Here is a 12,143-nt window from a genome sequence, read left to right as displayed (position 1 = left end):
TGGTTTCTTCCTTTCTCCCCTTAAAGGGACAGTCAGCACCAGAATTTTTGTTGTTTAAAAAGAAAGATAATCCTTTTATTACCCATTCCCCAGTTTTGCATATCCAACACAGTTATAATAATACGTGTTTTACCTCTGTAATTATCTTGTATCTAAGCCTCTGCTAACTGCCCCCTTATTTCAGTTCTTTTGACAGACATGCAGTTTAGCCAATCAGTGCTCAGTCCTAGGTCACTTTACGTGCATGAGCTCAATGTTATCTATATGAAACGTGAACTAATGCCCTCTAGTGGTCAAAATGTATTCAGATTAGAGGCAGTCTTCAAGGTCTAAGAAATTAGCATATGAACCTCCTAGGCTTAGCATTCAACTAAGAATACCAAGGGAACAAAGCAAAATTGGTGATAAAAGTAAATTAGGAAGTTGTTTAAAATTGCATGCCCTATTTAAATCATGAAAGTTTTTTTTTTTTGGTCGTGACTGTCCCTTTAACTTCGGTCGAATGACTGGAGTGGGAGGGAAGGGAGGAGCTATTTAACAGCTTTGCTGTGGTGCTCTTTGCCGCATCCTGCAGGGCCAGGAGTGTTATTCCCAATAATAATTAAAATGATCCATGGACTCATTGTGTCAAAAAAGAAGTAAATTTATCAGGTAAGCATACATTTTCTTTCTTCTGCCAGGAGGGTATCTGAGTTGTAAGTTCAGTCTTGCGATCCTCTGTATCTAGTGTTCTTTGGGCTGTTGTTTCAGGTAAATAAGTGCCTGCTTTTTCTTTTGTCCCACCCATTTTTTTGTTGACTCTACAGCTTGGGTATTGGTTCACAACAGCCTAGGAATAGTGAATTTTCACCACCTTAAAGGGACAGTCAACACCAGAATTTTTGTTGTTTAAAAAGAGATAATCAGTTTATTTCCCATTCCCCAGGTTTCCATAACTAACACTGTTATAGAAACACTTTTTAACTCTGATTACCTTGTATCTAAGCCTCTGCAAACTGCCCCCTTATTTCAGTTCTTTTGACAGACTTGCATTTTAGCCAATCAGTGCTCACTCCAGGGTAACTTCACGTGCATAAACTCAATGTTATCTATAAGAAACACATGAACTAATGCCCTCTAGTGGTCAAAATGCATCCAGATTAGATGCAGTCTTCAAGGTCTAAGAAATTAGCAGATGAACCTCCTAGAATTAGCTTTCATCTAAGAATACGAAGAGAACAAAGCAAAATTGGTGATAAAAGTAAATTGGAAAGTTGTTTAAAATGACATTCCCTATTTAAATCATGAAAGGTTTTTTTTTTTTTTACTTGACTGGTCCTTTAAGAAAGAAAACAATTTGTTTTTACTGAAATAAATCAATTTATTTTTTGGTGGTCAGAGTCCACAAACCCATCTTTTTTTTGGTTGGCAGCAGGCTGCGAGGTGCAGCTAAGTGTGCGGGATATTAAAGTTCTGGTGTAGGATGTCTTTGTGTCCTCCTCGTGGCCAGGTGATGAATTCCCAACAGTTAGGATTTGTGGACTGTCTCCACCAAGAAATAAATTTATCAGGTACAAATACATTATTATTTTCATGTTTCAAATAGAGCATATGATTAAAAAAAAATCTAATTTACTTCTATTATCAGATTGACTTTGTTCTCTAGATATCCTTGTTTTAAAAAAAAACCAGGTAGGTAGGCTTTTGAGCATTCATGTGCCTGGGGCACTGTATTGGCAGAAGGGTAGCAAACATAATTTAAGTATTTATAGATATGTAAGAGCACTAGATGGCAGCAGTATTTGTGTTGCTCCAGACACATGCACGCTTCTTACATAAGTATGCGCTTCAACAAAGAATACCAATGAAAGCAAACTTTGTGTTATATAGGATGTAAATTGTGAACTTTTTTTTATGGTGGTTTACTCTCTGAATCATGAACATAAAATGTTGTTTCTTTCATGTAATTAGCAAGAGTCCATGAGCTAGTGACGTATGGGATATACATTCCTACCAGGAGGGGCAAAGTTTCCCAAACCTCAAAATGCCTATAAATACACCCCTCACCACACCCACAAATCAGTTTTACAAACTTTGCCTCCTATGGAGGTGGTGAAGTAAGTTTGTGCTAGATTCTACGTTGATATGCGCTCTGCAGCAGGTTGGAGCCCGGTTTTCCTCTCAGCGTGCAGTGAATGTCAGAGGGATGTGAGGAGAGTATTGCCTATATGAATTCAATGATCTCCTTCTACGGGGTCTATTTCATAGGTTCTCTGTTATCGGTCGTAGAGATTCATCTCTTACCTCCCTTTTCAGATCGACGATATACTCTTCTATATACCATTACCTCTACTGATTTTCGTTTCAGTACTGGTTTGGCTTTCTACAACTTGTAGATGAGTGTCCTGGGGTAAGTAAGTCTTATTTTCTGTGACACTCTAAGCTATGGTTGGGCACTTTTTGATAAAGTTCTAAATATATGTATTAAAACATTTATTTGCCTTGACTCAGGATGTTCAACGTTCCTTATTTCAGACAGTCAGTTTCATATTTGGGATAATGCATATGAATAAATCAATTTTTTCTTACCTTAAAATTTGACTTTTTTTCCCTGTGGGCTGTTAGGCTCGTAGGGGCTGAAAATGCTTAATTTTATTGCGTCGTTCTTTGCGCGGACTTTTCTGGCGCAAAAAAAAATTCTGTTTCCGGCGTCATACGTGTCGCCGGAAGTTGCGTCATTTTTGACGTTTTTTTGCGCCAAAAGTGTTGGCGTTCCGGATGTGGCGTCATTTTTGGCGCCAAAAGCATTTAGGCGCCAAATAATGTGGGCGTCTTTTTTGGCGCTAAAAAAATATGGGCGTCACTTTTGTCTCCACATTATTTAAGTCTCATTATTTATTGCTTCTGGTTGCTAGAAGCTTGTTCACTGGCATATTTTCCCATTCCTGAAACTGTCATTTAAGGAATTTGATCAATTTTGCTTTATATGTTGTTTTTTCTATTACATATTGCAAGATGTCCCACGTTAACACTGAGTCAGAAGATACTTCTGGAAAATCGCTGCCTGGTGCTGGATCTATCAAAGCTAAGTGTATCTGCTGTAAACTTATGGTATCTGTTCCTCCAGCTGTTGTTTGTACTGATTGTCATGACAAACTTGTTAATGCAGATAATATTTCCTTTAGTACTGTTACATTACCTGTTGCTGTTCCGTCAACATCTAATGCTCAGAGTGTTCCTGATAACATAAGAGATTTTGTTTCTAAATCCATTAAGAAGGCTATGTCTGTTATTCCTCCTTCTAGTAAACGTAAAAAGTCTTTTAAAACTTCTCATTTTTCAGATGAATTTTTAAATGAACATCATCATTCTGATTCTGATAATGGTTCTTCTGGTTCAGAGGATTCTGTCTCAGAGGTTGATGCTGATAAATCTTCATATTTATTTAAAATGGAATTTATTCGTTCTTTATTTAAAGAAGTCCTAATTGCATTAGAAATAGAGGATTCTAGTCCTCTTGATACTAAATCTAAACGTTTAGATAAGGTTTTTAAATCTCCTGTAGTTATTCCAGAAGTTTTTCCTGTCCCTGATGCTATTTCTGAAGTAATTTCCAGGGTATGGAATAATTTGGGTAATTCATTTACTCCTAAACGTTTTAAGCAATTATATCCTGTGCCATCTGACAGATTAGAGTTTTGGGACAAAATCCCTAAGGTTGATGGGGCTGTCTCTACTCTTGCTAAGCGTACTACTATTCCTACGGCAGATGGTACTTCCTTTAAGGATCCTTTAGATAGGAAAATTGAATCCTTTCTAAGAAAAGCTTACTTGTGTTCAGGTAATCTTCTTAGACCTGCTATATCTTTAGCGGATGTTGCTGCAGCTTCAACTTTTTGGTTAGAAGCTTTAGCGCAACAAGTAACAGATCATAATTCTCATAGCATTATTAATCTTCTTTAACATGCTAATAATTTTATTTGTGATGCCATCTTTGATATCATTAGAGTTGATGTCAGGTATATGTCTCTAGCTATTTTAGCTAGAAGAGCTTTATGGCTTAAAACTTGGAATGCTGATATGTCTTCTAAGTCTACTCTGCTTTCCCTTTCTTTCCAGGGTAATAAATTATTTGGTTCTCAGTTGGATTCTATTATCTCAACTGTTACTGGAGGGAAAGGAACTTTTTTACCACAGGATAAAAAATCTAAAGGTAAATTTAGGTCTAATAATCGTTTTCGTTCCTTTCGTCACAACAAGGAACAAAAGCCTGATCCTTCATCCTCAGGAGCGGTATCAGTTTGGAAACCATCTCCAGTCTGGAATAAATCCAAGCCTTTTAGAAAACCAAAGTCAGCTCCTAAGTCCACATGAAGGTGCGGCCCTCATTCCAGCTCAGCTGGTAGGGGGCAGATTACGTTTTTTCAAAGAAATTTGAATCAATTCCGTTCACAATCTTTGGATTCAGAACATTGTTTCAGAAGGGTACAGAATTGGCTTCAAGATAAGGCCTCCTGCAAAGAGATTTTTTTCTTTCCCGTGTCCCAGTAAACCCAGCGAAGGCTCAAGCATTTCTGAATTGTGTTTCAGATCTAGAGTTGGCTGGAGTAGTTATGCCAGTTCCAGTTCTGGAACAGGGGCTGGGGTTTTATTCAAATCTCTTCATTGTACCAAAGAAGGAGAATTCCTTCAGACCAGTTCTGGATCTAAAAATATTGAATCGTTATGTAAGGATACCAACATTCAAAATGGTAACTGTAAGGACTATCCTGCCTTTTGTTCAGCAAGGGCATTATATGTCTACAATAGATTTACAGGATGCATATCTGCATATTCCGATTCATCCAGATCACTATCAGTTTCTGAGATTCTCTTTCCTAGACAAGCATTACCAGTTTGTGGCTCTACCGTTTGGCCTAGCAACAGCTCCAAGAATTTTTACAAAGGTTCTCGGTGCCCTTCTGTCTGTAATCAGAGAACAGGGTATTGTGGTATTTCCTTATTTGGACGATATCTTGGTACTTGCTCAGTCTTCACATTTAGCAGAATCTCATACGAATCGACTTGTGTTGTTTCTTCAAGATCATGGTTGGAGGATCAATTTACCAAAAAGTTCATTGATTCCTCAGACAAGGGTAACCTTTTTAGGTTTCCAGATAGATTCAGTGTCTATGACTCTGTCTTTGACAGACAAGAGACGTCTAAAATTGATATCAGCTTGTCGAAACCTTCAGTCACAATCATTCCCTTCGGTAGCCTTATGCATGGAAATTCTAGGTCTTATGACTGCTGCATCGGACGCGATCCCCTTTGCTCGTTTTCACATGCGACCTCTTCAGCTCTGTATGCTGAACCAGTGGTGCAGGGATTACACAAAGATATCTCAATTAATATCTTTAAAACCGATTGTACGACACTCTCTGACGTGGTAGACAGATCACCATTGTTTAGTCCAGGGGGCTTCTTTTGTTCTTCCGACCTGGACTGTAATTTCAACAGATGCAAGTCTTACAGGTTGGGGAGCTGTGTGGGGGTCTCTGACAGCACAAGGGGTTTGGGAATCTCAGGAGGTGAGATTACCGATCAATATTTTGGAACTCCGTGCAATTTTCAGAGCTCTTCAGTCATGGCCTCTTCTAAAGAGAGAATCGTTCATTTGTTTTCAGACAGACAATGTCACAACTGTGGCATACATCAATCATCAAGGAGGGACTCACAGTCCTCTGGCTATGAAAGAAGTATATCGAATTCTGGTATGGGCGGAATCCAGCTCCTGTCTAGTTTCTGCGGTTCATATCCCAGGTATAGACAATTGGGAAGCGGATTATCTCAGTCGCCAAACGTTACATCCGGGCGAATGGTCTCTTCACCCAGAGGTATTTCTTCAGATTGTTCAAATGTGGGGACTTCCAGAAATAGATCTGATGGCCTCTCATCTAAACAAGAAACTTCCCAGGTATCTGTCCAGATCCAGGGATCGTCAAGCGGAAGCAGTGGATGCATTGTCACTTCCTTGGAAGTATCATCCTGCCTATATCTTTCCGCCTCTGGTTCTTCTTCCAAGAGTAATCTCCAAGATTCTGAAGGATTGCTCGTTTGTTCTGCTGGTAGCTCCAGCATGGCCTCACAGGTTTTGGTATGCGGATCTTGTCCGGATGGCCTCTTGCCAACCGTGGACTCTTCCGTTAAGACCAGACCTTCTGTCGCAAGGTCCTTTTTTCCATCAGGATCTCAAATCCTTAAATTTAAAGGTGTGGAGATTGAATGCTTGATTCTTAGTCAAAGAGGTTTCTCTGACTCTGTGATTAATACTATGTTACAGGCTCGTAAATCCGTATCTAGGGAGATATATTATAGAGTCTGGAAGACTTATATTTCTTGGTGTCTTTCTCATCATTTTTCCTGGCATTCTTTTAGAATTCCGAGACTTTTACAGTTTCTTCAGGATGGTTTGGATAAAGGTTTGTCTGCAAGTTCCTTGAAAGGACAAATCTCTGCTATTTCTGTTCTTTTTCACAGAAAGATTGCTAATCTTCCTGCTTTTCATTGTTTTGTACAAGCTTTGGTTCGTATAAAACCTGTCATTAAGTCAATTTCTCCTCCTTGGAGTTTGAATTTGGTTCTGGGGGCTCTTCAAGCTCCTCCGTTTGAACCTATGCATTCATTGGACATTAAACTACTTTCTTGGAAAGTTTTGTTCCTTTTGGCCATCTCTTCTGCCAGAAGAGTTTCTGAATTATCTGCTCTTTCTTGTGAGTCTCCTTTTCTGATTTTTCACCAGGATAAGGCGGTGTTGCGAACTTCTTTTAAATTTTTACCTAAGGTTGTGAATTCTAACAACATTAGTAGAGAAATTGTGGTTCCTTCATTATGTCCTAATCCTAAGAATTCTAAGGAGAAATCATTGCATTCTTTGGATGTAGTTAGAGCTTTTAAATATTATGTTGAAGCTACTAAGAATTTCAGAAAGACTTCTAGTCTATTTATCTTTTCCGGTTCTAGGAAAGGTCAGAAGGCCTCTGCCATTTCTTTGGCATCTTGGTTGAAATCTTTAATTCATCATGCTTATGTCGAGTCGGGTAAAACTCCGCCTCAAATGATTACAGCTCATTCTACTAGGTCAGTTTCTACTTCCTGGGCGTTTAGGAATGAAGCTTAGGTTGATCAGATTTGCAAAGCAGCAACTTGGTCTTCTTTGCATACTTTTACTAAATTCTACCATTTTGATGTGTTTTCTTCTTCTGAAGCTGTTTTTGGTAGAAAAGTACTTCAGGCAGCTGTTTCAGTTTGAATCTTCTGCTTATATTTTCAGTTTTTTTCTTTATAAGATTTAAACTTTATTTTTGGGTGTGGATTTTTTTCAGCGGAATTGGCTGTCTTTATTTTATCCCTCCCTCTCTAGTGACTCTTGCGTGGAAGATCCACATCTTGGGTAGTCATTATCCCATACGTCACTAGCTCATGGACTCTTGCTAATTACATGAAAGAAAACATAATTTATGTAAGAACTTACCTGATAAATTCATTTCTTTCATATTAGCAAGAGTCCATGAAGCCCACCCTTTTTTGTGGTGGTTATGATTTTTTTGTATAAAGCACAATTATTCCAATTCCTTATATTTATGCTTCGCACTTTTTTCTTATCACCCCACTTCTTGGCTATTCGTTAAACTGATTTGTGGGTGTGGTGAGGGGTGTATTTATAAGCATTTTGAGGTTTGGGAAACTTTGCCCCTCCTGGTAGGAATGTATATCCCATACGTCACTAGCTCATGGACTCTTGCTAATATGAAAGAAATGAATTTATCAGGTAAGTTCTTACATAAATTATGTTATTTCATGTCCTTTTAAGTCTTTCCTGCTCCTAAACCTACTTGAGTATTCTGTCATGGACAGGAGCTATGTTTCACCAAATAGTCCAAGAGAGATAAATAAAGGTTAAAATAGATTGAGAGATTTCATTCTTTTTGCTTTTTTTTTTTTTTTTTTTTTTTTTTTTTGCGCAGTAGGATTGCATGTTTAAGTAATGCATAAAAAGGGCAATGCCTATAGGCTCACCGGAAACAGGTCTTAGGATCGCTGCTCCTTAACTCGTCCGCTGCCTCTGTGGCTGCGGACCTCAATCTGCCCGATCGTATACGATCAGGCTCATTGACACCCCCCCCGAATCTGCAGGGGGCGGCACTGCACAAGCAGTTCACCAGAACTGCTTGTGCAATGTTAAATGCCAATAGTGTATGCTGTCGGCATTCAGCGATGTCCGCCCGGGGTATGATAAATCTACCCCTTAGTCTGAATTTCAGATGAGTAGTCGTTTTTATTTTTTTTCCCCTTAAAAATGTTAACGTTTGTTCCATTTTCCCAGCCACCTTTCTCATGTAACAGCAGTCAGTTAATCCCAAATGCATACACTTATATACTGTGACCTCTTGCGCTTTCTCAGTAGTAGCTGGTGTCTTCGAAAGTGTGCAGATAAAAGTATAGAAGAAAACAGGATTTTTTTATTATTACATGCTCTGTCTGAATCATGAAAGTTTATTTGAATTCCATGTGTCTTTAAAGGGATAGACCGGTCAAAATGTATATGTTCAAGGTAGCATTTCAATTTTAAATGGAAGCATTTTTGCAGTTTACTACCATTAACATAAGCACTTCTAGTAAAAGTTATTGGTGTTTTTCAGTGACATACACACAGGCTGTGAGGGCCGTGCATCAGTATTCAAACACTACACCTTCTCAGAGAGTCAGCAGTGTCTTATATGGCATCAATCAAGTCTTCTCAAGCACAATATAAACCATAGCCAGCTCTCTGAACTTGAATATTGGTGCACAGGCCCTCACAGCATATGTGTGTATGCTGCTAAAATCAATAACTTAAAGGGATATGAAACACAATTTTTTTCTTTCATGATTCAGATAGAGCATTCAATTTTAAGCAACTAATTTTACTCCTATTTTTTCTTCATTCTCTTGGTATCTTTATTTGCCAAGCAGGAATGTAAGCTTAGGAGCCAGACTATTTTTGGCTCTGCGTTTGCTGGTGGCTAAATGTATCTTATATTCCTGTGTGTTTAAATAAAGATAGCAAGAGAACGAAGAAAAATTGGTAATAGGAGTAAATTGCTTAAAATTGCGTGCTTGCTTAAAATGTGGGTTTCATATCCCTTTAAACTAAAAGCATTTTTGCGAACTAAAGTATATTGCAAAAACGTTTATTTAAAATTAAAATGTACTCATGCATGTTTTCATTTTTACTTTTCTATCCTTTTAAGCACGTAGATGACAAACACAGTATTTAGAAATAGCGAACATGGTGCCACTGAATATAAAGCAAGTGGAAGTGTTAATTCTTACTTTTTTCCAAAATAAATTTGTTCTTAGAAATTCATATCTTCTGTAAATTTGAAATGAAGATTCTCACACGGTTACTTCTCACATTTTGTTTGCTGTCCTGCTGCAGGTACACTGGAGAATCTGGAGGAGCTGTATCTGAACGATAACCCCAACTTGCACGGCCTGCCTTTCGAGCTGGCACTCTGCAGCAAACTGTCAATCATGAGCATTGAGAACTGCCCTCTCAGCCACCTTCCACCGCAAATTGTTGCAGGAGGCCCGTCATTTATCATTCAGTTTCTGAAAATGCAGGGTCCTTATCGTGCTATGGTCTAATACAAGTCAGATGTCCCATACACTGTACAAATTGCATTCATGTTGTGTTTATGTATATATATATATCCATATCTGCAGAAGGATATAGGTATATATAAATAAATTATATATATATATATGTATGTATATGTAAAAGGCAAATTTATTAAGACTGCATTATATGTTTCTGCTAATAGAGGAATCATAGCCATTTAGATTTTTTTTTATTCTGTAAAAAGAAATTTTTTTGTTAAATTTGATGTTTTTTTTTGTTTTTTATTTTTTGGCAATTTTTGTCATTGTAATCTAAAATGCCAGTTTTGTTTAAATTGGTTGCCAACGTATTTGATAGTGATGACATTGACAGGAATCGGTATTTATGTTTTTGGTGGGCCTGTTTCTTTTTTTAAGTTTAACTATGGTCCATATTGATTAACTCCTCCTAAAAAGCTTCATGGATTTTCCCTTTTTTCTGGTTCTTGATTGACTAACTTATTTATTTTTTTTGCTTTGGCTAGATCAGTTCATTTTTAAAGTTTACAGTCCGAGTGAAACACTGTTTTCATTGAATTTCAGTTTATTTTAGCCAAGTTAATTGAAGGGTTATGGAAAGCAATCACAAAACCTGTTTAATATCTGTCATAATAATGTTCTGTTATTCTTTAAATGTTATGATGAAAAGCAACCTGACCCTTCTACTTTTACATGTCCACATTTTGTATGATGCAACCCCGAAGCAATGAACAGCTTAAACTCTTGTCCATCAGCCTCTGTGCATATCAAGAGTCATCCTTTTTATGTATTGATCATTTTTGTATCATAACAATATGTATATACTTGTCTTGCTGAAACCAGTGTCATTGTATGTATTACTACAGATTTATCATATGAAATACTGTTTTTATCAAATGGAGTATGGCAAGTGGTTTATATTCACACTGTAGCGCACACATTCATGACAGCATCATCTTGTACAGTGCATTCATATTTCAGCTTGCCTTGTTAATCTTTTCTTAATGGAAAGTACTTCTACAGATCTATCGATTGTACTGTGGTGCTGAGAATGCTCCTCTCTGACTTTGCCCTCTGATTGTAATATAAAAATATATATATCATTTTTTTTAATTATTTTTTTTTAGAGTCCCAGGCTCCCATTCATCAGTATAACAAATGTTTTAAAAAAAGATGTATAATTTTAAGGAGAAATAAGCAGTAATTCCCTATAATGTGCTTTATAATCTTAACTGTGCTGACTTACTGCGTGGAAGCATATTTTCTCTATGCCAAATTGTATCTGAGTTATGTCCTCAATTCCTATGATTCACAATTTAGTGTCAGACATTTTTTTTAGTTTTTTTCTTAATTGCTTTACTGTTATGCTGCCAAAGTAGTCACAATACTCTTTTTATATATTTTTACTCTCCCTGTGCCATTTTCCCCAACAGAAATTTTGCTTTTGTATTGCTGCAATAGATGTCAAATTGATGTTGCCTTCTGGACCTGAGATGTTTACAGATGTGTTGCCTGATAAGTATTATTTATCCTTCTTTATTACTGTAACAAAGGTAATATTCAAGGTGAAAAGTTTTACATGAAAAGTTCATTAACCTCTACAAATTTTCTGTCCTCTTGCTTTTTTGCAAGCGGCTTAACAATTAATATTTTTTGTTGTTTTACTATTGATATATAATATATGATTAACAAGAAAGCAACTAAAATGTTAAGGTTGAAAATAATCATGTGAGTAAATTAATTTGGTAGATATTTTTCCTTTTTGTTCAGCATCATTTGACTTTAATGATTGCTCAGGTTCAGATATATATATTTTTTATTTTCTGAGCAGCACAGTGATCTGTTAAAAACAAATATATCAGTATTATGTTTTAGTCTGGGGACCTACATTTTTTTTTACCTTTTCACGAGTCAATTCTTTGTTACTAAATTTATCATTTTGCCTCATTGCTATTACTGGATAATCTAAAAAAAATCTATGCAAAGATTGTTATACATGCATTGTTATCAGTGTGACAGCATGGAATGCCAATGTATATTAGTTTTACAATTAGGATGTGGGAGAAATGGTATGCAATTTAATTTTTTTTAGAGTCTTCTCAAAGGCACCAATATTTTCAAAGGGCGGTGGGGAATGAGGTAACTATTTTTATTTTAAGTTTTTATCTTCAACAGCACATGATTCATAATTATGCTTCGTGTAAATCAAAGGCTTCCCCATTTCCTCTATAAGCACCATCATCTCCTTTTGGGATTGTTATATTTTGTACCTAGATTCAATGGGTGAATTGATGCTTCGTTTTTGTCTAGAGAACCTTTATTTTGAAGAGATAAAGAATGAAGACCCATCAACTACTGAAAGTATTCGATCACTCCCTGAATAATGTCAAAGCTATCATAGCTTCTTGATGGGTCGTCCCTACAACCTCTCTGTATTTTATATCTTCAACAAAGCCCAGGTCTGATTCTGTGGAATGTAAAGAACCATATTGTATATTTTTTAA

General features: G+C 36.8%; 1 protein-coding gene across 1 annotated transcript in view; it reads left to right on the top strand.

Annotated features, from left to right (window-relative positions):
- Positions 1-10,742, top strand: part of SHOC2 (SHOC2 leucine rich repeat scaffold protein) — a 366,282-nt gene extending 355,540 nt beyond the window's left edge. Inside the window, exon 8 of the mRNA XM_053692996.1 lies at positions 9,440-10,742. Coding sequence (XP_053548971.1) covers positions 9,440-9,648 — 209 coding nt within the window. The 3' untranslated portion in view covers positions 9,649-10,742. The remainder of the gene's footprint in view (positions 1-9,439) is intronic.
- The last annotated feature ends 1,401 nt before the right edge of the window (positions 10,743-12,143 follow it).

Source organism: Bombina bombina, chromosome 9 (assembly GCF_027579735.1).
Source record: "Bombina bombina isolate aBomBom1 chromosome 9, aBomBom1.pri, whole genome shotgun sequence".
Taxonomy (NCBI): Eukaryota; Metazoa; Chordata; class Amphibia; order Anura; family Bombinatoridae; genus Bombina; species Bombina bombina.
This window is presented reverse-complemented; position numbering and strand designations above follow the sequence as displayed.